Consider the following 25797-nt stretch of genomic DNA (forward strand, 5'->3'; position numbering starts at 1 on the left):
CTTGATTTTTGTACTAAATGTTATGTGACGTCATCTAGATTTGGATATGTTTACAAATCACCACTAAATGCTGCCTCCCCAGCAGACAGGAAGCTCCGTAAGGCCAGGGGCCTTGTCTGTTCACACTGCAGCTCTAGAGCCTGTGAGGGTGCTTGGCCCTTAGCAGGTGCTCATAATTATTGGTTGTCATAGAAATATAGAATACCTAGAGCAGCTCTGTCCAATAGAAATAAAATGAGAGTCATGTGTAATTTTAGATTTTCTAGTGGTCACAGTCATAAAAGTGGAAAGAAGCAGGTGAAATTAATACACATTTTACTCCATTAGAGTTGAAATACCATTTGAACTTGTAGTCAGTATAGAATGTAATTAAGATGTTTTGCATGTTTTTAAGTCTTTCAGACCCAGGGTACGTTTTACACTTTTAATTCCATTTGGATTAGCTGCCTTACACACACTCAGTAGCCACGTGTGGCTGGAGGCTACAGTAGTGGACAGCATGGGTCTAGAAACTGAGGTTCTAGCTGGTGGGCAGAACCCTGGTGAAGGACAGCCGCAGGTTATCGAACTGGCATCCTAGGTTGATGGAAGAGCATGAAGGGAGAAGTCTGTGAATGGGCTGATACAAGTCGGGGGAGAGTATGGGAGGTGTGGAGATGATGGGAAGAGGGAAGTTGTAAAGAATGGAAGGCCCTGAATGCCGTTTTTTGGAGTTGGAACTTTATGCTGTAGGTGGTGGGGAACATCTCAGGACTTCTTAGCTGTGAATGACCCCATCAGACACTGGACATATTCTGAAGGATGATTTGGAAGGAGATTGAAAGGGGATACAGATGTTAGAAATACTCCAATCAGAGCCAGACACTAAGAGCCTTAACTAGACCGTAGTGTGTGCGTACTCAGTCATGTTCGACTCTGTGACCCCCGGGACTGTAGCCTACCAGGCTCCTCCGTGAGATTTCCCAGGTGAGTTTCCCATGTGGGTTGCCATTTCCTACTCAATGGGAGTTTCCCCACCCAGAGATGGAACCCGCGTGTCTTGCATCTCCTGCACCGGCAGGCAGATTCTTTACCGTGGCATCACCTGGCAAGACAGTGGTGGGGGAGGAGAAAAGGAGTGACTCAGATTTTGGAGGCTGATGGTGATCTCAAGACTGGGTGACTAGGAAGATACTGGTGTAGCTAGCTGTAGAGAGACCACAGGAGGAGAAGTTAGGAGCATAAGAAGTTGGGGGTGGGGGGGTGGATATGCTGAGGTGAAGGTGCCTGCAGGATCCCATGGAGAAGAGACTTGCGGGCAACCAGAAGTGCAGCTGTGGAGCTTCGTGGTAGTGGGAGGACTGGAGTTGAGCATTTGCGAGTTATTTGCACAGTCATGCTCACTGAAGCCCTGGGAAAGGATGAGCTCATCTAGGGCCGGCTAGTGTTTATTGCACGAAGTGGGCCAAGGGCATGCATTACACCACAAGACGAGACAAAGGCAGACTTTCTTGCAAGAATAGTCTGACCCTGTGTGGAGGCCGTGGTGAAATACATTCACAATGACCGACTGTGCGGTTTCAGCCTCGCCCTTCCTGCACTGCAGTCATGTTGGCCAGGGTGACCTTGTCTCCACTCGGTGCTCGCCTCAGCACCCTCAGGGCTTGGTTGGATGGCAGAGCTCTTTCCTCACTGGTCTGTAACATTTTCCTCTCTGAAGCTAAAGGAGTTTGGTTTCCCACCAGCTCTGAAGCCTCAGAGAATCTAAACTATTGTGCTGTTTCGAGTGAGACACAACAGTGAAACTCAGATCTAGAAACTGGACTTGTCAGAAGTTTTGTGTCTAAAATATAGTGGGTTAGCCATATGCGGAAAAGGATTCTTCATTCATTATACCAGTAAGAGATCTAAACATTAGAAAAGTGAAATCATAAAAGTACTTGAATAAAACATGAAATATATATATATGTATACATATGTATGTATGTGTGTATATATGCTTGTGTGTATGTGTATATATACGTGTGTGTGTGTATACATATACACACAAGACCTAAATATTCAAGAGAAGTCACACATTCAGCATTTTATGTCAAGTTGCCCCATTTTTTAATGTTGGCAACTATTTGAAAACATTTTCATCTACAGATCACACAATCATCCCACGAGCTAGCAGTTTTGCAGGCATAGTGTTGTGACTGCAGCTATTAGGCAGTGAGGAAGGGTCTGGGTGGCACTGCGGGGCTGGCAGGTATTAGGGAAGTCCTCCCGGAACTGGGTCACTGTCGAGCTGGACCTGGGGGATGGAGCAGGATTTGGCAGTCTGGGGTGGTGGACACTAGGTGGAGGACCACTATTCTGGGATTAGGATATCCTGGGGGAGGTAAGCGAGGGGGTGGGGGTCGGGCCTGAAGGGGAAGGCCCGACTGCTGAGAAGCCTGGACTTCTCTGAGTAGGCGGTGGGGAACCTCAGAGGGGCTTTAAGGCTGGAGGATGGGGACCTGTGCAGGAGGGCTGCCTGCAGCTGCAGCTTCTCTCCAGTCTGATCTGTTGAGGCTCTGATTGATAAATGCCCCTCCAGTTTATGCTCACCTTAGGCACATTCATTCCTTGGAGCAGCTGCCTTCCTTTGCCCATTACAAACTTCCTTCTTTATAGCCCCGGACACTGCACTCTTTTATTCAATCTCACCTACTGCTGCTGGGAGCCCCCAGCCACCCAATCTACTCTCACTGTATGGAGGGGCCCAGTCACAGCTTGCCAAGGGCGGAATCTCTGGTGCTGGGCTCACAGGAGGTGGGGTAGGAAGAGGGGACAGTAAGCCCTCCAGGTAACAGCTCCCTGCTTGACAAACCCCCTTTCTCTTACCCTTAGAGCACAGAAACCCCATCCCGCTACCAGCCAGAGTTAGGGAGGAAATGCTTTGGGAAGATTACGGACTCAGTTCTCTGAAATATATCTTTGGCTATCTGGAGAACTCCCACAGCCAGGAGTTACCTCTTTATTTTTTCGTAGGTACCATCTCAAGCAGTACTAGCCTCCCCTTGGAATGGCAGTGATCACTCCATTAGCATGATAGGAATCTTCAACTCCTTCCTCTTCTTGCCAAGCCATCCACAAGCCATGTCTCACCAAAACCTTGCTAGTCCAAGCTACCATCACCTGTCACCTGGATAACCCATCCTTGCCTTTCTTCATTTTGCATTTCACACAGCAGCCAAAGCAGTCTTTAAAAATTCAAATAACAGTGTATCCCTTCTTTGAAAACCCTCCAAAGGGTTTGCTATGAGGAGTACAAAACTCTGACTGCTCTAGTGTTCTGTTTTGTGTGACCTGTCCCCTGCCTGTGCTCACCACCCTTTACGCTCACTGCATGTTGACCACATTAGCCTCAGCCTTGTGCTCCCTGGAGAAAAGCCAAGTGCCTTTCCATCCCAGGTTTCCCAGATGGCCTAGTGGCAAAGAACCCGCCTGCCACTGCAGGAGATGCAGGCGACACGAGTTCAATCCCTGGTTTAGGAAGATCCCCCAGAGAAGGGCATGGCAACCCACTCCAGTATTCTTACCTGGAGAATCCCATGGACAGAAGAGCCTGGTGGGCCACAGTCCCAGGCGTCACAGTCAGAAGCGACTGAGCACATGTGCGCGCGCACGCACACACACACACACTCCCCATCTCAGGGCCTCTGCACTCCTCTTCCCTGTGTCTGCTTTTTGCAGGGCTTTTCACATGCTGTGTCCTCCACTTCCAGGTTTCAGAATATACATATTCCAGAGGGGCCTTTGGCAAGGACATTATCTATAAAGTGGGCTCACTTGTTTCCCAGTTGGTCTCTATTAAAACACCATCTTTATTTATTTATCCCTTCTCACTTGAAATTATACATCTATTATGTGCCTCTTCCACTGGAATGTCAGCTCCTTGAAGGTTGGGTGATACACGTCTGCTTTCCTGTGGTGTACCCAGTGCCGGCTACAGAGCAAGCTTGCTTAATTCACTGTTTCTCAGGCAGCCCATGAACTCTTGAGGGCAGTGACCTGTACTTAGATCGCTCTCTGCCTAACATGGTGCCAGACACAGAATAAGCACTCAATATGTATTGTTGATCAGTTGCTCCATCGTGTCTGACTCTGCAACCCCATGAACTGCAGCACGCCAGGCCTCCCAGTCCTTCACTGTGTCTCAGAGTTTGCTCAATATATATTAGTGGAATTGAAATCACTGGATTGTATTTCAGTTCCTTTGTGTATAGACTGTTCCTGTTTCCTTCTCCTCATTGTGTAGCCTTTATCTGTTCCCAAAGCATAAGTGAAAATAAGAAGATGGAGGTGGCTTTCATAAGAGGAGCATTCCCCAGGCAGAGATGGGGAACCCCACAATCCAGGAAGGGTTGTGGGGCTGGGGGTTTCTCAGAACCAGAGAGGCAGAGGTGTTTACCCAGCTGCACAGCCCTAAGAAAGGGGATGACGGGTAGGGGGTCTGCACCTTTATGTCCAGCATATTCAGGGCTGTTTTTCAAAAGAATTTTAAAACATTTTAAATTTAGTTTGTCCACATCTCCATCTACTTCCCTCTGAGAGAGGTAACAGGGCTAAGTGCTGGTTTCAGGGGAAGATGGACAGGTGAGAAGCTGTTAAGACAGTTCTGTTACCCAGTGAGCAAACTACCCTAGCTGTTAGGGCAGGTGACAGCTGTGGGAAGAGTTGTGGGTGTGCTCGCTCCTGTGGCCCCGGCTGGGCTGAGCAGGAGGCAGGCTCAGGACTGAAATGTGGCCATTAGGGATGGGATGGTCACCACAGCCACCAACCCCACCCCTCTCCAGGACTCGCGGAACTTCACTCTCTTCCCCTCCTGCTGCCCTTACAGGCTTCCTGGGTACTTTAGGCACCATCCAGGCCTGGCAATCCCTGCAGGGGAGGAAGTAGGGGTGGATGCTCCTGAAACTGCTATTAGGGAGAGGTGATCCTGGAATTCTGAGCCTATTTGTCTTCAGTGTGGCAAACATTCATTCATTCAATAGGCATTTCTTGAGTTGAGTTGACTAAGGGCCGTGGAGTCCTAGGATCTGGAAAATCAATGGAGAAGCAAGAAAGACACAGGTCTTTGACCTCAGGGGAGACAAGCAATTATACTACAGAAGTGCTGTGATGGAGAGAGGAATATAGGATACTAGGAGAGCAGAAAGGAGGGGCTTGGCATACTGCAGACTGATAATAAATATTTGTAGGGAAAAAATGTGAATACATGATTAATCATATTGTCCTATGGCTGCTCCATTTCAAGCCAGTTATAGGGAAGGCTTTCATGCTTAGACCTGGGAACCCAGTTGCCAAGTGTAAGTAACACTGCTTGGGTCTTAAAACACACTGTCCACAGACACAAACTGTCCAAGAAATAAGCCTGGAGGAGACTGACTGTTAGTAAGAAGAGGACATTCCTGGATCCACGTACTGTGAAAGTTCTGTGGCTTCTTTTGCCTTTGTCCCCATTTCTCCTCTCCTCCCTTACCTGTATCGGGGCTGTCATGCAACTCAGCCGTGAGGTGATGAAGGACAGAGGTGGGGGAGGAGGGGGCGGGTAGCCAGGACACTGCCTGGGGCATCCTCAAAGGCACCAGGAGACTACCTGGAGTTGGGTGGCAGGGGCTGCAGTACTTGCCTGAATGGCACCGAGGTTTTCAATGAGCTGCTCAGGAGTGGATGATCCCAGGAGAACGGAACTCACACCCTCGTTTCTCAGGCACCACGCTGGAAGAGAGAGCACCGGGTCAGGAAGCCAAAGCACTTCTGACTGTTGATGAGTTTGCAAACACCATCTGCAGTTCCTCTGTCTCAACCAAAACGTGTTAACTTTGTGGGAGGATGGAGGTGCACTCCGGGATTAAGAGCCTCAGCAGCGCCCCTGTCATGTGGAGGACTTGGTAGAATCCGTGCATGTGAACTGTGGCCTTAGGCCTCCTCTGCCCCACAAGTGAGGCATCCAGTCTAGGAACACAGCCTTGTTCCTGAAGACACCTGACACAGCTCATGGATGGACATCTGGATTCCTGTTTCCATCTGTCTTTCCATCATTCATGCTCTCACTTTCTCCTCATCTGTTATGTGGAGTCCTTGTAGACTCTGGGTATCTGATCTGGATCCTTTGTTTCCACTGACCTGTCAGCCCTGTCTGGACTCCCTCTCTTCCTGACATGAGATTCATGGAGATCATCTCTCTTGCTAACCGTCTAACCCCTCACTCCACCTTTACCTGTAGCAGCCTCTACCCTTAAACCCCTATTCAGTCTTGGCCCTGTCGCTGTCAGCAGCTGACCCGGCCTCCTACTTAGTGCAGAAACTTGAATCCCTCAGGTAGGATATCCCTTAATTCCCCATTCGCCTACAGACCCAAGTATACACACACACACACACACACACACACACACACATCCTCCAGTTTCAGAGGCTATGGGGTCGTGTCTGTTCAAAGCCAAACTCTGTGCTGATCCCACTCCTTTTGCCTTTCCTTGGACTTGATTAGAGTCACTATTCTCTTCCTCTCTTGTTCTCCTGGATTTTTTATTTATTTATTTTTTTAATTTTATTTTATTTTTAAACTTTACATAACTGTATTAGTTTTTTATCAGAAAACACAATCAAATTTCTCTCATTCTAAAATAAGCCTCTGGACTTGCCTGGTGGTCCAGTGGTTAAGAATCTGCCTGCCAACACAGGGGACATGGGTTCGATCCCTGGTCTAGCTTCCTGTCTCCTCACTCTCTGCCTTGACATTTGTGTGTCAGCTGCAGTGTTTGTGAATCCTCTCCATCCCCAAATATCATGCTCTGTTTCTCCTCCTCCAGCCCTTGGCTTAAGTGGTCCCCTTGGTCTGGAATGGGCCTTTGCCTCATTAATATCTACTCATCATTTGGAATTCTTCATGGGCACAGCCTTCTCCCAAAGTCCTTCCCTGAGTCCCAGGCTGGGTTTGGCACTCCTACGTGTTACTTCCCTCCTCCCACCTCCACAATGCCCTTCTCAATTGGGCTTCTCAGGTAGCTCAAATGGTAAAGAATACGCCTGCAGTGCAGGAGACATGGGTTCAATCCCTGGGTTGGGAAGATCCCCTGGAGAAGGGAATGGCAACCCACTCCAGTATTCTTGCCTGGAGAATTCCGTGGACAGAGGAGACTGGCGGGCTACACAGTCCATGGGGTCACAGAGTCAGATAGAACTGAGTGACTAACACATTTTATCATCACACTGTATTAAAATTATCCATTAATTTCTTGACTTGTCCACCAGAGTGTGAGATGTGTGTTATTTGCAGTTGGATGCCCAGCACCTGCACACAGTAGGTGCTTATTAGATGTTGGTTGAGTAAATGGGGGCGTGAATAATTGATGGGCATCCCTTAAGACCTCTCCTGCCCCTATTTGCTCAGGCTGTGCTACCAACTGATGCTGTCAAGCTGTTACCATGCTCAGACCTTTTAAGGCAATCATAAATCCTTCCACATGAGCAAAATAATGTCTGATGAAGGCAACAAGCCAAGTGATCCCAGGCTTTTTTTTGGCTGCTTTATTTCCTGCTTTGCACTTAGAACTCCTTTCTGGCACTTGTAGAAGTTCTGAGCAGGGCACTGGGAAAATTATTGCCCATAAACTACTTGATGTCAGCAACAGCTGATTCCCCCATGGGCAGCCAGGCGTAGGAGAACTCACTGGGCAGGGCTGGCCAACACCAGGGGAAACATGATTCTGGATAATCAGCATCTAATCAGGGGTCACCTACAGGCAGATCCAGAGTACCTCTTTATGAACAAGGTGTGTGTGCTGGCTCCTGTGCAGATGGGAGATGTGGGAACCAGCCCACAGTTGGGCTCAAGTAGCTTGTTTTCTCGGAGAAGGCAATGGCACCCCACTCCAGTACTCTTGCCTGGAAAATCCCATGGACAGAGGAACCTGGTAGGCTGCAGTCCATGGGGTCGCTAAGAGTCGGACACAACTGAGCAACTTCACTTTGACTTTTCACTTTCGTGCATTGGAGGAAGAAATGGCAACCCACTCCAGTGTTCTTGCCTGGAGAATCCCATGGACAGGGGAGCCTGGTGGGCTGCCGTCTCTGGGGTCGCACAGAGTCGGACACGACTGAAGCGACTTAGCAGTAGCAGCAGCAGCTTGTTTTCTGCCAGAGTTTCTCCCCTTCCCCCATACTTCTACTAGATCAAAAGTAATATGTCTGGAAATAATTTCCATCTCAGTTTGAGAGTTCTGTGGTTAAAAACAAAACTACTTGTTTACAAAGAAAAGAAAAAAAATGACAGGCAAGAAAGACACCTGGGGACACAGAGGGAGGAAAAGGAAAAAAAAGTTTGTTTTAACTTAAACTTGGACTCTATAAAGAGTCATGTACATCTGACATTTAGTGAAAGTCTAAATGTTGTAAAGATTTTCTCTTTAGAAAGACAGTATTCTTCTGTCTCTTTCAGAGCTGTATTCAATACTCACTTTCATGTTACCACCTAACAATCATATTTATGGCTATGGTTTAAGAACAGATGTTTTTCTTTGTGCCTATACCTCTGACCATATATGATGGCTAGAAGTGGACAGAGTTTCAGCACAGGATGTCTGATTCTTTGCAAAACCATCATCATCTTCACTCTCATCTTCACTAGTTACTTACTGAGCCTACTCTGCTTTACATATATAATTTCCTTTTACTCAACACATTTGCAAGATATATACTATTATACCCATTTTGCAGATGATAAAACTGATAGCAAGTTAAATAACTTGCTGATGTCAATAGCTAATACGTTTTACTGCATTCATTAAAGCTCTAGGGATGCTACTGCTACTGCTAAGTCACTTCAGTCGTGTCCGACTCGGTGCGACCCCAGAGACAGCAGCCCACCAGGCTCCCCCATCCCTGGGATTCTCCAGGCAAGAACACTGGAGTGGGTTGCCATTTCCTTCTCCAATGCATGAAAGTGAAAAGTGAAAGGGGAAGTCACTCAGTAGTGTCCGACTCCTAGCGAGCCCATGGACTGCAGCCTACCAGGCTCCTGTCCATGGGATTTTCCAGGCAAGAGTACTGGAGTGGGTTGCCATTGCCTTATCACATTCAATATAATCTTTGTTTTTTAGAAGAGAGGGTTAAAGCAATAGTCAAACATATACTTAGGTAAATGGTATTCCCTCCCTACAGCCTCCTTCCATTTCCATCTTTTTGCGACTATTTACTGCCAACTATGATCTTCCTGTCTTCTAACATCAGAAGGGTCAAGCATGTAACAAATATTCTGTTATTTTATTTGCACAAAACTAACCTTGAGCTTTTTATCTCATTGGTTCACTGTATCTGATTTATCCCAATTCCTGCTATTTCTTAGTCCTTGGGAATTTTGTCTAGAATCTATACCCATTTTATTCTCTTCTCACAGCTACCACATGAATTCTTTTCAGCCTCTTCTCCATTTGTAAAGTGGTGATAACAGTAGGGAAACTCCATTAACGTCTGTGATGGAGGACTAGGTCTAAGACCAGTATATACTTTGTGGGATTGTTCTGACAATTACAGAGAGATGATGATGAGCATAAAGAGCTTATCACAGAGCCTGGCAGATACTCCTCAGCAAGGGAACTGAAAATCTAGCTTTTCTGTTTAATCCCCAGTCTCTCACCACTTGTGGCTATTGAACATCGGAAATGTGTTTAGCCTGAATTGACATGTGCTATAGGTACAAAATGCACTCTGGATTTTATAGGAAAGTGTGTGAAATATTATTATATAAAAATATAATAAGCTTTTTATATTTATTACAGGTTAAAAATGACAGTATTTTGGCCATATTGGATTAAATGTGGTCCATTTAAAAATTAATTTCATCTATTTCTCTTTTACTTTTTTAACATGGCTCCTGGAAATTTAAAAGTTAAACAAATGATGTACATTGTATTTCTCTGGGACCCTTCTGATGCAATGTGGTCTTCAATTGTCACCAGTGACCGTGACCTTTCGTTGACTCCACAGTGTCAGAAGAATCATCTTCATGGCACTCAGAAGTTTGAGACGCTGCTCCCCTAAGATAGGCTTTCCATGTGGCAGTGGCTTGGCCTCAGTCACAGCGCTGCGCCTCAGCCTCTCACCAGCCCTGCCTTAGCTTCAATAGGGAAGGAAACTTGAGCCAGAAGCAGTGGATGTCTCCACAGAGTTCAGGGACACTCACCCTTGACACTGTGAGGGTGTGTGCGTTTTCACTGACATGTTGTTTAAACTGTCTTATAAGGCAAAGGAGAGGAAGTGAGAACAGTGTTTCAGCATGTGGAACACTCTGAGGAACTCTAAACAAAACCTCATTTTCAATAGGATTAACCGGGAGTGTTTGCTTCAGAGATTGTCTGCCCCTACACCAGGTAGTTTATCAGGTGAGAGATGTGAATCAATAATAGAGAGGGCCTCCCTCCCCAGTGACTCTCACCCACGGCTAGCTGAGGTAGCGTGCATCCCAGACGCTCCGCGATCGGGGAAAGATCTTTGAGCTTGTTTTGCTGTTTTCTCCCTTCTTCACTCACAATTCTTTCCTTCAACCACTGGTAGCACTAGAGATAAGAAGAACATTTCAGTGTTAATGTCTGGTAAGGGTTTGATGCAAAGACTGTTAACTCTATTAAATATAAGAGCCTTGTGGTGAATTCCTGAGTCTTCTTGGCCCTGACCTTTCTGTTTGCAAACAAGGATGCTTATGTCTTCATGCAAAGAAATGTTCCCCGTGGTCTCGCACCTTATTTATTGGTTCAAGACAGATTGATTTTGTCTAAAGCTCACCATTCAAATCCATCCACATGTACAAAAGTTGTTAAAATCCTGACATATAATCAATTACATACCGTCTGGAAAAGATGGTGCTTATTGTGAGAGCCCTTAGAATGTAGGTGGGTGGGGGAGGGGGAAGGTATTTACATTTCACCAAGGGCTGTTCTGTTTCTTTTTTTGTGCAGAAAATTGGGTGCCAAGCTTTCTGCTCAAAGGAAGTCATTATGTTACATTCTTGCTGTAGCTGTCTTTCTCCCTCTTGCCTTCAATTTACCCCTAGTCTCTCCTGTATTCTTTTAATGTGGTTTTATCATAAGCTTTCTCTGCTCTTTCTAGAAGATGTGGATAGGTACCAGTACATTTTTAAAGTGGATAAAGACTTTCCCAAATGTGTATTACATGTTTGTATAGTGTTTGAAACTTAAAAAGGCAAGGATGCTTATAAAGGTAAATGGGAAACTAATCTTTAAAACCTATAAGACGAGGCTGACTCTGATGTAGCCTATAAAGTGTGCCTAATTTCCTAAATGTAAGGAAAGAAATCTTTTACCCTATTTTTTAGAAGGTTGTGCTCTTACTATGAAACAAGGAGCAACAGACTCTTATGTACAAAACTAGCAGGGTACAGCAACACCCAAAGGAAAAGAATATTTGTAAGAATGTTAGTCTGTTTCAGTGGCAATAATAAGCACCGTTCTGTGTGGCGAAGTTGACTTCCTCCACTGTGTGTGTGTTGTGACGCAGTTGCCAGCACAGACCTTTTCCATCTCAAAGGCAGCAGAAAGCTGGGCAGTCATCACCAAATCTCCACCCACGTGATTTCAGTAGGCTGCTGGCTTTCAAGTATTTTTTTCATCATTACAAGACAGTATTTCCAAAGAAAAAGGCAACCACATTGTTTTGTTATGATTTCTGGAATGATTTTGCAGATATGAAAAGAAGAAAGAATAAGCACACCCAGTTTTGTTCTCCTCCTAGATCTCAGGGGCTTATGGTCTGGCTCCTTTCGTGAAGTTTACTTAGCAAAATGGCCAAGAGTTTTCCCAGTCTCAGCTCCAGAGACCTCAGCTTCTTCCAGGAGGAAGCACAGCCTGGGGCATCTCTCTGGAGGTGATGGCTGGTGCCAGCAGCGATGAGGTGGACAGTTAAGGGCAATCAACACTTCCCAGGCAGCATGCTGGGTACATCAGAAAGTCCCTGAACTTACTTTTACAGTCCTCAAGGGGAAAAATATCACCCATCCTCATTTCAATCTATTAACATCTTTCAAGGGACCAGTATGTCTGTTATTCAAATGAAAAGAAAAAAAAAGCTTGAAAACCAATAGCCAAAACTCTCTTGAGTTACTGCTTTTTACTACTAGGAGAGTTCCTCGGGTTTCAGTATATACCACACACATAAAGAATAATTGACTTATCAATCTTATGAAATGCCAGTTTTTGAAATCTTATTATCTGCAACACATTTTTATTCTTAAGATTGAGTTACAAGTTGGATATGTGTGTTGAGTGTGTGTGCATGTGTGAATTTAATGTCTGCATTACATACACACTCCATAATGAGAGGAAGATTTCTTTTTTAATTTCTTTCTTTTATTTTTGGCTGTGCTAGGTCTTCGTTGCTGTGTGCAGGCTTCTCATTGTGGTGGCTTCTCTTATCGCGGAGCACGGGCTCTAGGATGTGGGACGTCAGTAGCTGTGGCATGTGGACTCAGTAATTTCAGCTCCTGGGCTCTGGAGCACAGGTTCAGTAGTTACGGCCCATGGGCTTAGTTGTCATGTGGCATGTAGGACCTTCCTGGACCAGGGATCGAACCTGTGTCTCCTGCAATGGCAGGCAGATTCTTTGCCACTGAGCCACCATGGAAGCTCTGAGAGGAAGATTTCTAAAAATAACAAATACCAAACATCCATTTATTGAGTACTTTTCTCTCTACCCTCAACAAAAATCTTGCTCTAATCACTGGGAAACATAAGCAGGTTAGGGTTTTGTAAAAGTAGATGCATAGTATTTACACTGCTTTCTGCAAACCAAAGGAAACAAATGTGTTTTGGAAATAAATAGCTTTAATGGTTTTAGAAATGGGAAAATGTTTGCATAGGGAGGAGATGAAGCTTAACTAAAATTTCAATTAAATATGAAAGTGAACCGTGTTCTTGATTAGAAGATTGACCATAGGTGTGGTTGTATGCAATAATAAACCCAGCTTGTGGACTGCAGGCAGTAGTCCACGAATCAAAAGATGAAATTTCGTCTTCCACTCCTATTGTATTGCTTAATCGTATTCCTCCAGTGATTTGATGACATGCTGATTGTTCTTTCTAACCAAGTGGAAGGCAGGGATGGCTTCTTGTTCGTATCAGCATCTCCAGTCTTGACACAGTGGTTGACACAGAGGAGGGGCTCAGCCAATATGGCGATGAGGAAAGGATCTGAGAAACCAGGATTCCACACAGTAAAGATAGTTGTCTTCAGTTTTTCAGATTGAACGCAGACACTTCCTCCTTAATGCAGTATGACTCGACTGGCAGCCCCATGTGTGTCACATAGGGCTTGTGGATTCCACATAGTTTCATAATTCACCCCTTCTCATGTCTGTCTCCAGCAAGTCCCTGAGTTACTCCTTAGGGTTGAGACTGTCTCATTCATCTGTCTCCTCAGTCCTCAGCACAGGGCTCAGCACTGACTAGACACTCAGTAAATATTTGCCAAAGGAACAACTGAATGAACCGCCTTCTCAATAGATTACTGAGCTATTACTTTTATACATAAGTCGCAAAATTCTTTAAAATTTCCTAAAGCCTGTTTCTTTGCCATCTTCTAATGCTGTGGCCATTACCTCTGTGACTGCCATTTTATAGGTCACCGTAACAGGATGGGACAGTCTGTGATGCACCCCAAATGCCTCGGTTGGCTGTCAGTTAATCCCAGCCTGGAACTTGGGCAGCAACTGTAAAGTCATGGACAGAATCAGTCACATTTCATTAGTGGGCCTAATTTAGCATTCAAGATCATTGACTGTTTCTAGCTGAACAATTGAAGTCTTTGGCTCAAAAGAGCAGCAAAGTCTTCATTATTGAAGTAAAAATCTCTAGATAAAATGCTGGCGCTAAAATGTTTCCTTCTGAAATTGTACCGTAATGTGGAAATATCCTTAGTTTCTTAATGTGAACACCTGGAGTTCTTGGACTGTCCCTCTCCCCATTCCTTTGCTCCACCTATGTTTGCATGTTTCTTCTTTCCCTTTGACAAAAAGGTATATATTTTTCTGTTTTTTTTCTATAATGTATTTTCCTAATAATAGGGAAGAACTGTCCATAAATCTTATTGCACTTTTCATTTATATTTAAACTTTTTATTTAAAAGCTGCTCACTTGGTCTCTGATAGTTCAGTAGGTAGAGAATCCGCCTGCAATGCAGGAGTCCCTGGTTCTATTCCTGGGTTGGGAAGATCCACTGGAGAAGGAACAGGCTACCCACTCCAGTATTCTTGGGCTTCCCTTGTGGCTCAGCTGGTAAAGAATCCGCCTGCAATGCGGGAGACCTGGGTTTGATCCCTGGGTTGGGAAGATCTCCTGGAGAAGGGAAAGGCTACCCACTCCAGTATTCTGGCCTGGAGAATTCCATGGACTATACAGTCCATGGAGTTGCAGAGAGTCGGACACGACTGAGTGACTTTCACTTCACTTCACTTCACTTCACCTGGTCTCTTGATCAGACATTGTTGATCCTTGGTTATGGCTTATTGTATTCATTTAGGAAACAATTGTTGAGTACCTATCATGTGCCAGGCTCTGTGGTGAGTTATGTGAGTAAGTTTCAGTTTCTATCCCAAAGGTATTCATGAATCATTGTCTGATAACTGGAGAAGTGTTTTGTAATTGGGGTGCCCCCTCAGTGATTTCCTCAGAAGCTATGTTTGCACTGCTTCTTTATGGGAAATACCCCACCATCAGTGCAAGACACGAACTAGGCACAGCACCTTCTCCTTTGCCCCTGTCATTGGTCTACTAGCTTGGCATATGACCCAAGCTTGGCCAGTCTTCTCTGTACCGAAGCTGTTAAAGAAAATTCTCTTTTCTCTCAGGTTATATGCCTTTAAGGATGTAAGCCTGGCAGTCACTAGCATTCTTGTTCCTGGGCTTGTGAGGAAGACCCATTTGTAGTCGCAGAAATTGACACGTGTGGAGAGAAACAGAGGAGATGGAGAGTCCTGAAAATGGGTAGATCTATGGATAGAGTCACCCCTGAGGCCATCCCATTCCATCTTTCCCAGGGAGTGTCTGTCTATGTGCTCCCTTCTTTGATTAAATAAAGTTGAATTGCATTTTGTTGCTTGCAATCTGAGGATTCTAAGACTGTAAGAAGTGTTTGTGGAATGTTAGAGGAAGGTACCAATAACTGAAGTTTTACAAAGTAAAGACAGGCTTCACAGAGTGAAGACAACCAAGCTTTGTCTTTAGAGATGGCTTTCCACAGCCAGAGAAAAGAAGGGCATTTCTGGGAGGCAAAAACAAGTATACTGCATTTGGGTGAAAAAATGAACTAATACGATTTGGGGAGAGGTAAGAATGGAAAAATGGGCTCAATTAAGACCCCAAGAGTATTTCCTTGAACACTCTTCTGTGGGTTTTTAGGTTTTATCACATAATCAATATTGGGAGGTCATTAAGGATTTAGGGCAGGGTTATGATATAGTCAGATTAATCTTTTAGAAAGATATTTGGTCACATAATTAATATGGATAGTAGATAATTGGTGGGCAGTTGAAAAAGAGGGGTGATTCAGAGAGTCTAGATGGGAGGTTATTGTGGCAAACCAGGAAAGAAATGATGATGATCTAAACAAGGGCGGTGCAAGGGAAGGACCACTGAGGTCAGGATGTGGACTGGAGGAGTTGGTGTCCTGCTGGATAAGACTTAGGGAGGAGGAGAGGCAGACTGAGATAAGCCTTGGCTTCAGGCTGGGGTGACCAAGGGACGGGTGGAGGCACTGTTAACTGAGGATTCTGGGCAGGTTTTGGGGAGTGTGGATAGATTCCATTAGGCATGTCAGATGCCCGTAGGATAGCCATGTGGAGGTGTCTAATAGACATGAAGAAGTAGTGGTGTTCAGCGCAGCAGTCAAGTCAGTGCCGATGACGCTGATTTAGAAGTCTTTGTAACAGTGGTGGGCCACATGCAGCCCCCCAGAAAGCCACATGGGTAGTATTACTTTCTAAGAGATAGGATAAATAAACTGAGTATTAAATACCTAACAGTTCAGTGTTTACAACCTAAATAAAATATTAGCGTCTTTACTTTATTGGTGTAACTTAAAATGGCCATTGTGAAATACCAACCATTCTATTTTGGGGGAAGGTCAAAGTTGCCATTTTATTTATCTATTTGCCTAGCTCTTCTTTTTTTTTTTTTTAAGATAATCATACTATATTTGTGAACTGCAAATAACAAAACAAAACAGAGGTCCAAGGGGGCTAAAGTCCAAGCTGTAATTTACACACAAAGTGTATGGTGAAAGCAGTTACAATGTACAAAAATGTAACAAGTTATCCAGATGTATTAAACAAACAGAGCCTGTCCAAAGAACATCCAGTCTTATCCTGTAGGTTTCTGAGGAGCCTGTTACATAAGGTGAATTCCCCTCCTGCTGCTAAGAAGCAACTTGCCTACGACACCCATATATTATATTTCTTACCGGGAGAGTCTACTTTGCATTACCGATAATCCAAGAGCTCCCTATTACATTCACTGGTCTGAAAACAACTCATAACCCAACTGTTCTTCCAAGTCCTTTACCAGTTTTTCAAGCTTTCTATCAAAGGAAAGTTGGAATATATTGCTTCTTGTCATCAACAGAAATTTCAAAAGGAGGGTAATTAACCAAAATCAAGAGTTCTTTGGTGGAGTTAGTAACAGGCTTCTCCTTTGTTCTAAATCCCTTCATAATCCCTTTTCCCCCCAATTTTTCCAGTATGGCCTGGATTTTACAAACCACCTCTTTCGTGGCCTGCCGGACGGAGTCCTGGCCCCCCGTTTCAACTGAATCCAGTTCCAGAAGTTCCTTGATTAGCATCTCTTCCAGAAGCCAATAGGCTTTGTCTGTCTTTTTTCCTATGAACTCTTATACTTCTTGCTCAAGATACTGGACCTTCTCCAGTGCATGTATGATTTTTTTAATGCTTGGGGGAGTCCCTTCATCTGAAGATAAAAACTCTTCAGCAAGATGATTACCCTCGTCTTGAGTGCTGGGATGTTCGTGGGTGGCATTACCGTACAGATGAGGCTCAGCACTATACTGGACCTGGGAATCCAAAAGCTCCGAACTGTCGTTGTTCACTGATCCCGAGGACTGCCGTACTGATGGACACTGCAAGGAAAGTTGCGCTGGCTCATGTCTTGATCTGGTTGGCTGTAGGTGTAGGAGGAGTCCTTAGGCTGTGGGGATGGCGGTCCTGCTGGGGGTACATCCAACCGGAGACTGGGGTTGGGCTGTTGGCAGGTGAACGGTAAGTGCTCCGAACCTCTGTGGAGTAATTGGTCTGAGCATACCCAGGTGTGTAACAGGCTCCAGGGTATGAGGCAGTATTTGTCCCGGGGCCAGTGGGGTATGGTGGGCCATATCCCCTATTTGTATAAGAATTCAAACTCTGGCTTTGCATTTCCGATCTTCCAGGGTATGTACTTGGGTAAGGAGCCGGAGGTCGGGCAGCAGCATTCCAATAGTTAGAATTGTAACTAGGATATGGTGGCTACTCCTGGTGGCCTCCGCCAGCAGGACCGGGCTCTGACCAGGCGCCTCCAGATGCTTAGTAGCCATCGCCTCCTCCGCCTTCCCCCGGCCAGGTGGTCTCCGCCGGGCCGCCCCCGCGCCCCCGCCAGGAAATGGGAGGCTGGGGAGGCTCGGGGCACGGGGAGTAGATGAGCGGAAGCGGGGGGCACCGGCACATCTCCACCCCCAGGCCCGTAGTAGCGGCCATAAGATGCGCCGTCACTGGGGCAGTAGCCCGAGTGCCTCAAGGCCGACATGCTTCATTTTTTTAAAAAATGTTTTTACTATTAGAATTCTTGCTCACTCTTAAGGTTGATATATATATATATATATATACACACACACACACACACATATATATATACACACATATATGTATATACACACACACATACATATACACACACATATAACATTATTATTAGTGGCATTAATTTTTGCTTTACTCAAGTGGCTTTTCTAAGTGTACATATATTTGTCAAGAAAGCACTTAGGCTGATGAATTAAGAAGTGTGCTTTGGGACTGGCTTCCTTTTACCTTTGGAGACTCTTTAATGCTTATTGTTAAGGATGCTTCAATAAATGCTGAAAAGTCAACACAAGAAGTATTTTTTGAGTTGCTTTTGGGCTTAGCTACCTTCAAATATTCTGCATCTCCCTCCCCCCCCACCCCTTTAGTTAGTGCATTTTAAGCAAGTTTTCAGCTATTTGTAGGCTTTTCTTAAACAGTGATGGGGATCAGTCAATCATATACTCAAAATACAGCGCTGCTACTTCTTCCTCATTTAAAAACATTAATTTGAAGGGAAACAAAAATGCCTTTAGGGAGAAGAACTGAGAGCCAGGAGACCTGGGTTTTACTGCTAACTTTATTATGAGTTTATGCCCTTGGATTGTTATCTAATATCTTTGTTCTCAGTTTCTGTATCTGGAAAAGGTTTACCCTCTTATAAGGATAGTCTGAGAACAAACACCCCTCGTATATGGAAACACTTTGAGTTTTTCAGATAGTCTCTGAAACAATGTAAGAAACTTACATCCTTAGCTACAACTGACTAAAAGCCATCTGTATCCATTTCTTTGTAAGGATAAAAGGAAGTAAAAAACAAACACACACTTATCCCAGTGCTTGGAAAGCAGTAGGTGCTCAGCTAAAATCACAATTTCAGTGCTTTTCTTGCCATCCTCCTTTTATCCCTTCTTTCCTAAAATGCTTTTCGTTTTTCTTTGCTAACTTATTCAAAACTTTTGACTTTTTCAGACACAAGACCATATTTAATATTCTAGGATAATCAGTGTAATAATACAAAACTAGAAGCAGGACCATGTCACCATGTTTTAGGAAATATATATATATATATTATCTTAGAGAACAAACACACTAATAGGTCAACTGTTAGAGCAGAAAGAAAAGTGATAGACCTAGAGCCTGGAGAAGGTCCTCATTGGGGAAGCACACAGTGGTTCCAGCCACACTGATTAAAGGGTTGGTAGTTCAGGCTTGAGTTGTCCTTGTGCTGACTTTGTGCTGATGGAAGCAAGAGGCTGTGTCAGATTTCTGCTTCCTTTTGGGGGCGTTTGGCAAGTGTGAATTTAAAAAATGCCAATATTCTCTCTCCCTTGACATTACAGAGTAATTTGTGATTCTAATGTTATTACACATTCTCTCAAGTTTTTAAAAACAGACATGTTGTTATTAACAAGGAGAGATGTTTGGAGTACTCTCCAATAAATTAATCATCAAGATGTTCTGAATGGAGGTTAATTTTATGTCAGTGATCTTGAATATCTTTATTCTTCAGAGAATTTAAGCGGCAAGACTCAGCAGCTGGAGTTGATTTCTGCGAACGCCAGCCCTGAGCCTCAGTGAGGGATGCTTGGCTCTGTATCTGCCCCAAACCTTCCCTCCTTAACCCCCACCTTCACATATTAAGAAGTGTCAACCAACCTCAAACCTACTCAGTACAACCAGTTTGCCCCATATGGATTAAACCTCCAGGCCTTAAATTTTGTTAAGAAAAGTAAAATGAGATCCTCTTATATAGAAGATGGATTTTACATTTCCGTCTGTGTCAAAGGAGGAATGAAATGCCTTCTTTAATATAAGAATAAATAAGTGTAGGAAATTGAGGCCTACGAATCCAACCAGGTCACTGGGCATCTCTCCCGGTCCGCAGAGGAGGGGAGCTTTCTGCATTGATGCCTGACCAGAAGCAGGGCCCTCCAGAGGGCTGGGGGACTGCCAGGGGATGCCTGCCATGCTGAGGCCACACTCGGCCTGAGCCAGGAAGCCTCAGGCTGCTGCTGGGCTCTTCTGTTCAGTTTCCTTTTCTCCCTCATTCCCATGCCCAGACTCTTTCCTAGAGGTGGAGGAAAATACCTTCAGCGAAGCCCTAGAACTTTCAGGCACCCCGTTTCCATATTTTCCTGAGATGATGCCACAAGCCAGTGGAGACCATGTCATTGCTCCAACTCCTATAGAAGAAAAAAAACCTTAAAAAGTTACTTCTGCACACTGGGATCAAAAGTGAGTGGGTATTCAGAAAGAACCTGGTTAATTATGGGGAAAAGCTGGCCAGATATATGAGTTAATATCAGCATAAATCATTCCATTAAAGTTTAGGCATTTTCAAACTGTGTGCTTCATTTTTATTAATACAAGCCCATCAACTGTGCACTGTTGGTGATGGGGAGCAGGGCATATAATCAAGCCTGAAAATGTGGCTTATCCAGAGTTTCCTGATGCCCCAAATTTACATTTCTTTTTACACTCAGCGATAAGCACTTTTGCTTGCACAAAAATTCAGTGCTTCTCTTGTTCACGCAGTGCCTCAAAAGTGCCTGGTCGAAGGAGGAGCACAGTGCCTGGTGCACAGAGAACACACAATGAGCACACAGTGATAGCCATAACAACCACTGTTCTGTTGTCGAACTTTTCTTATCCTTTTTTTCTTACCCAGCACTATCCCCACTCACGTAAACCCCCATTTCTTATGAAAAAGTTTCTCTGGAACCTGTTTCGATAAATATGCCTGAAAATGTGGCTTAAGTTTTCTGATATCTGAAATTCTTGTGTACATGTTGTATATATATATTTTCCCTCCCTTTGGCATCATGTGTACCTACACAAACATGTGTCCCTGGCTTGTCTGCCATTCTTGAGTTCCCCTTCTGACTCAGTTCCAGGCAGAGTAGGAGATACAGATAGATGTATAAATCCATAATTTTGGGGAAACCCACTCACAGATGCATTCTTGGCTAGAGCAACTACCCTATGAAAAACAGGTTTATTCATTATTTCTTCCTTTCATTCTACATGCATTTTTTTTGAACACCTACTGAGAACAGCTTGTCTGCCAGCTCTGCTTGGCTTTCATGAGTGATACTCCAGAGATTGCATACAAGTCCTTTTGATTTCTTCTAGTTTCTGGAATGCATAGTGCTGACGATCCGTACATTAATTAGGAACATTTAGGAAAGCATGTCAGTCACACCTTTTTTTTTTTTTTTTCTGGATCCCTGATCCTCTTATTAAAGATAATGAGTCAATTTGACTGTGAAGATTACCTATTTTATGGTAGAGCTCTGGTAGCTGAACCTCTACTTTCTCTCTCTGGAAAAGGTGGTATTCAGCTTGTTCACAGACTGGTGGGATCATGTTGAATTGTCTTGCTACAGAGTAGGCTTCCTAAGGGGAAATACAATTGCAACTGAATTTATTTCTGATGAGAAATAAGTCTGTATGCATGAAAAAAATTCATTTTAGTGAAATCAATACAAACCAAGAAAATCTAGATTGTCAAATAATAAGCAAAGTTATGACCATCAATTTCACTAATACCAAATCAGGAAATTATTTTTTGGGAGGTTTGGAATGAGTAAAGTCCAGGGAAAATTAGTCAAAGTGTGAATTATGAACTATTACAAAGAAAACGTAGTTTAACTATTTCTAGGTTCCTAAAGAAATAAAACTTAACTAATATATAATATAAAAATGATCTATAATTAGCATGTTATGAGCAGTACCATTATTTAATACGTCAAAAAAAAAAAAAAACCTGGAATATTGTGTCATATGTCTCATTAGCTGAGAATTGTACTCTCTTACTACCAAACTACTACCAAAGAACATGCTAAAACATGATTCCTGTTAGAGACCTGCACCCTCCATGTTGTATTCTGAGCTGATAAGATCCACCGCCCGCCCCCATATACATCTCTACAATGATGAAATTGATCATAGAATTCTGGTGCCATTGTGATTGTGAAGAAAGTTCGCAAAAGGTCTTACAACTTATACATGATGTCTGACAAATAAAAATAGGTACTCAATGGTCATTTAAAAATGGAAATGGAATTACCATGATCTCCATGGCACTCCAGCGAGAAGTTCCCCAGTACATGGCCATTCCTTGGTTTATCACATGTGTCATGGCACGAACAATTTCTATGGAAAGCCAAAGAGATAGCATTACACATATTTTTCAAAGTTATATAGTATTTTTTTTCTTTTCCTGCCCAAAGCTTAGATGTTTAATGCAATTATTTGTTGGATTAGTATAATTACCTTGACACTGGTGATAGCATAATAGTCTAACATAAAATATTGATGGTTTGGAGGTGGATGGTACTTTTGGGTAAATTGACTTTCCATTTTCAGTTTGCAGCAACAATATGAAATGATATTAAAAAAAGAGTGACCACCTTAAGTTCTTCCTTTACTTTTATTGCTTCAAAAATAAAAAAAATTTTATCGGTTCCTGGCCAGATAAAAGAACACATGATTCACCTCTTTCAGAACCTGGGTACCTTGCTCACTAAAGTGAGAAGTAAGAGAAAGCATTTGTTCTGACTTTGTAGAATGGAAGGTCATTGAGGATAGAAGTCCTGCCTTTGTATGTTGGATTTACAGAGCTAAGCCTCACGCAGGGTTGTTGTTTAATAGAGATGACTCAATAACAATGTGTTTAGCAGAAATATAAACATACTAAATGCTGAACAAACAGCTGAAGCCCCAACAGCTCCCAGCCCACACTGGCACACCCTGTCCTTGACTACTTTGGACCAAACTTCATTCTAAGACACCCATGTCATGCATTTCACCTGGACCTCCATGTGGCCCCACCCTGCTTGCTCATCAGCCTCTTTCAGCTTGACATCACATTTCCTAAACAGGAAAATGAATCTCTTCCCAGAGGGGTGGAGTTGAGCTAATCCTCTTGGAACCAGCCAATATTTTACAGAACCAGAGAGCATGGAGAGCCTCAAGTTCAATTGAGTGAAAAGTCACAGACATGGTTGGGTTTCTTCTACAAACCAGGTCAGCCAAACACCCAGGATGCCAGGTCATTTCACATTTTCAAGGGGTTGCAGGTCATGGGCTTTTCTTACCCTACTGATAATACCTGGTAGGTTACATGTCCTTCAGCAGAATCAAATCCTTGTCTCAAACTTTAATTGAGTAGATGTGTTATTTTATTTCTCACCAGCAAGCACTGTCTTAATTGATCAGGGACAGGATTTGGAATGAGACAGTGAGGGTTAGGGTCCTAGCTTCCTTGCTTGTTTGACTTACATAAAGCATTTTAAATTGCCCTTGGTCTTTGTTTGGAAGATCGGAATGCTTTTACTCACCAGAGTCTACCCAACAGAGGTAGAATTCGGCATGTAAAGAAAATATTTTTCCTTCTTGGAGAAAGACTCCTAAATATCAATTTATTACTCAACAACCAAATCTATGAAGATAGTTCTTCCTTTACAAGCAAACAAGACACAAAAAGTTACATGAAACATTTTTCTTGTCTTTAAATAGAAATGAATACGTGTGCTAACATTTCTGGAAATTCAAAGCCATTCCTTAAATATCTGCCCCTAAGTATGCTCTCTTTGGAACTCTCCATCGTTGTACTACTTCCCTTTCCTTTCACATCCCGTTTCATTCAGAGCTGAGATATTCATTCAACCAACAGGATTTATGAGGAGTCTGCTGTACTGGGTGCTGGAGATATTGTGGCGAATCAAACATGTTGGTAAACACTGACAGGTTAACAGGGAATAAATGAACCCAAGATGCTCCCCTGTCTCTACTCCATAATCAAGTAAGATGAGCACAGGACGTGGTCCAGTGGCTTGGCCATGTGGGAGTCACCGAGGTCTTGACAACAGCAGGTAGGGTGCAGTAGAGGTTGTGACGCTTCCCATTCCTTCATTCCCTTATTTCCTGTAATGTACTAACAGCCTAATATTTGCCAGGCACTAGGTTCATTTGTGAGTAAGACAGATACAAAGCTCCTGGACTTAGGGAGTTTAGAGTTGAGTGGGGAAGATGGAGATGTAAACAAGTAGATAACCACAAAATGTAATGTGTTATGAAGAAAGCAAATAGGGGGCTGAGATCAGGAATGAGAAGGAAGACATATAGTTGGTCAAGGAAGAAGTAATGTCTAGGCATACAAAATAAAAAGGCACCAGTCAGGTGATGAACAAGGGAAGAACATTCTAGGCAGCATGTGTCAAGGCCCTGGGGCCGGACAGATCTTGGTGAACCTCACAGTCAGTAAGCCATGGTGGAGAAAGCTGAGTCAGGAAGGAAGGCAGGGCTACATGATGAAGCTGGCAGAGGGCAAACAGTGTTTGTTATTCAGGGCTTGATGGGAAGTCACTAATATGTCTAAGTAAGGGAATGATGATGCAGTATATATTTCAGAACACCATCTGACCATGTTGTGAGGCGAGGGCTGGAGGAAGCAGGAAGATCATTAGGAGGTTTACTGTAGCATTCCTGGAAGGAGATAAGGGGCTTGAAATCGGGAGGTGGTAGCAAAGACAGACATGAACGGATCAAAATCTGTTTTGTGGATAGAATCCCCAAGGACTGTATGTGGCAAGTGAGGCAAAGGAGGAATCAAGGAAGTTTGAGGGAAGAACAGGTTTGGGAGGAAGAGTCAGGGTCCTTCATCAGTTCAGTTCAGTTCAGTCGCTCAGTTGTGTCCTACTCTTTGAGACCCCATGAATCGCAGCACGCCAGGCCTCCCTGTCCGTCACCAACTCCTGGAGTTTACCCAAACTCATATTCATCGAGTCAGTGATGCCATCCAGTCATCTAGGACATGCCAAAAATAGAGATGCCTGTGAGAGACAGAGGGGTGATGTCAAGTAGCGATAACTGGATAATAATAAGTGAGCAACCTGGGCTGAAGGTGAGCTATTTGTTCATCAACAGTCTATTAATTGTATTTAAATCCATGAGTGAATGAGACTATGTAAGGCAAGTCTGCCCAGAGAAAACAAAAGAGTTTCGAAGAGCCAGAGCAGGAGTTGGGAAGAGTACACTGTGGGGTTCTGGGTCACTGGCAGCCAGAGGAGTAGGAAGGAAGCCAGAGTGGGGACGTTTGGAATCAAGAATGGAGAGGGCTTGCAGGAGGACCTGTGCCCAAAGATTGGAACATGTGAGCATTTGAATCAGAAAGGCACAGAACGCTGGAGGTCAATGAAGACCCTGAAAAGAGTGTTGTCAGTGTCCTTGGTGCGTTTGGACCAAGGCCAGGCTGGAGCTGACTGAAGATTGGGCATGAGGAAGGAAAGGTATTAGAGACAACCTGGGTGCACTCAAGTTAGGAAATGAATGGAGCAGAGAAAGAGGGCAGCAGCTAAAGTGGGTATTTAGGATAAAGGAGATTTTTATTTTAAAACTGAAAGATGCAAGAGAAAGCCTATATGCCATTGAGAGTAATCTAGATGGAGGATTTAACTGAGGATGTGGGCTAGGAGATTGGGGAGAATGGAGAGGGAGAGACTGGACAGAGTAAGACGGAGGACAAAACCCCTGGAGTGGAAAGGATGCTTCAAGCAAGATGGCGCGACCCTGGGAGGTTTGGAGAAGTCATCATAGGAAGACAGGGGAGACCCTGTTTGATGACTGGTGGTGCTGGTGGTTAAGAAGCTGCCTGTCAATGCAGGAAATGTAAGAGACATGGGTTTGATCTCTGGATCAAGAAGAGCCTCTGAAGGAGGGCATGGCAACCCACTCCAGTATTCTTGCCTGGAGAATCTCATGGACAGAGGAGCCTGGGAGGCTACAGTCCATAGTGTTGCAAAGAGCTGGACACGACTGAGCAACTAAGCACAGCACAGCATAGCACTCAATAAACTCTCAATCAAGTGAAAACGAGGTACGAAGTGAGGAAAAGGCGAGAAAGAACAGTTCTGAGTGTGGAAGAGCCTATGCAAGATGCCCCCATGCCCCAG

General features: G+C 44.0%; 1 protein-coding gene across 2 annotated transcripts in view; it reads right to left on the minus strand.

The window, feature by feature from the left end:
* Positions 1-25797, minus strand: part of KCNAB1 (potassium voltage-gated channel subfamily A regulatory beta subunit 1) — a 439216-nt gene that overhangs the window by 5781 nt on the left and 407638 nt on the right. For both annotated transcript variants that reach the window (XM_055569252.1, XM_055569254.1), the window contains 5 exons: positions 21912-21997; positions 21118-21238; positions 19931-20025; positions 10445-10565; positions 5639-5727 (listed from right to left, as the gene is read on the minus strand). In XM_055569252.1, coding sequence (XP_055425227.1) covers positions 5639-5727; positions 10445-10565; positions 19931-20025; positions 21118-21238; positions 21912-21997 — 512 coding nt within the window. The remainder of the gene's footprint in view (positions 1-5638; positions 5728-10444; positions 10566-19930; positions 20026-21117; positions 21239-21911; positions 21998-25797) is intronic.

The sequence above is a fragment of the Bubalus kerabau genome, chromosome 2, assembly GCF_029407905.1.
Source record: "Bubalus kerabau isolate K-KA32 ecotype Philippines breed swamp buffalo chromosome 2, PCC_UOA_SB_1v2, whole genome shotgun sequence".
Lineage (NCBI taxonomy): Eukaryota > Metazoa > Chordata > Mammalia > Artiodactyla > Bovidae > Bubalus > Bubalus kerabau.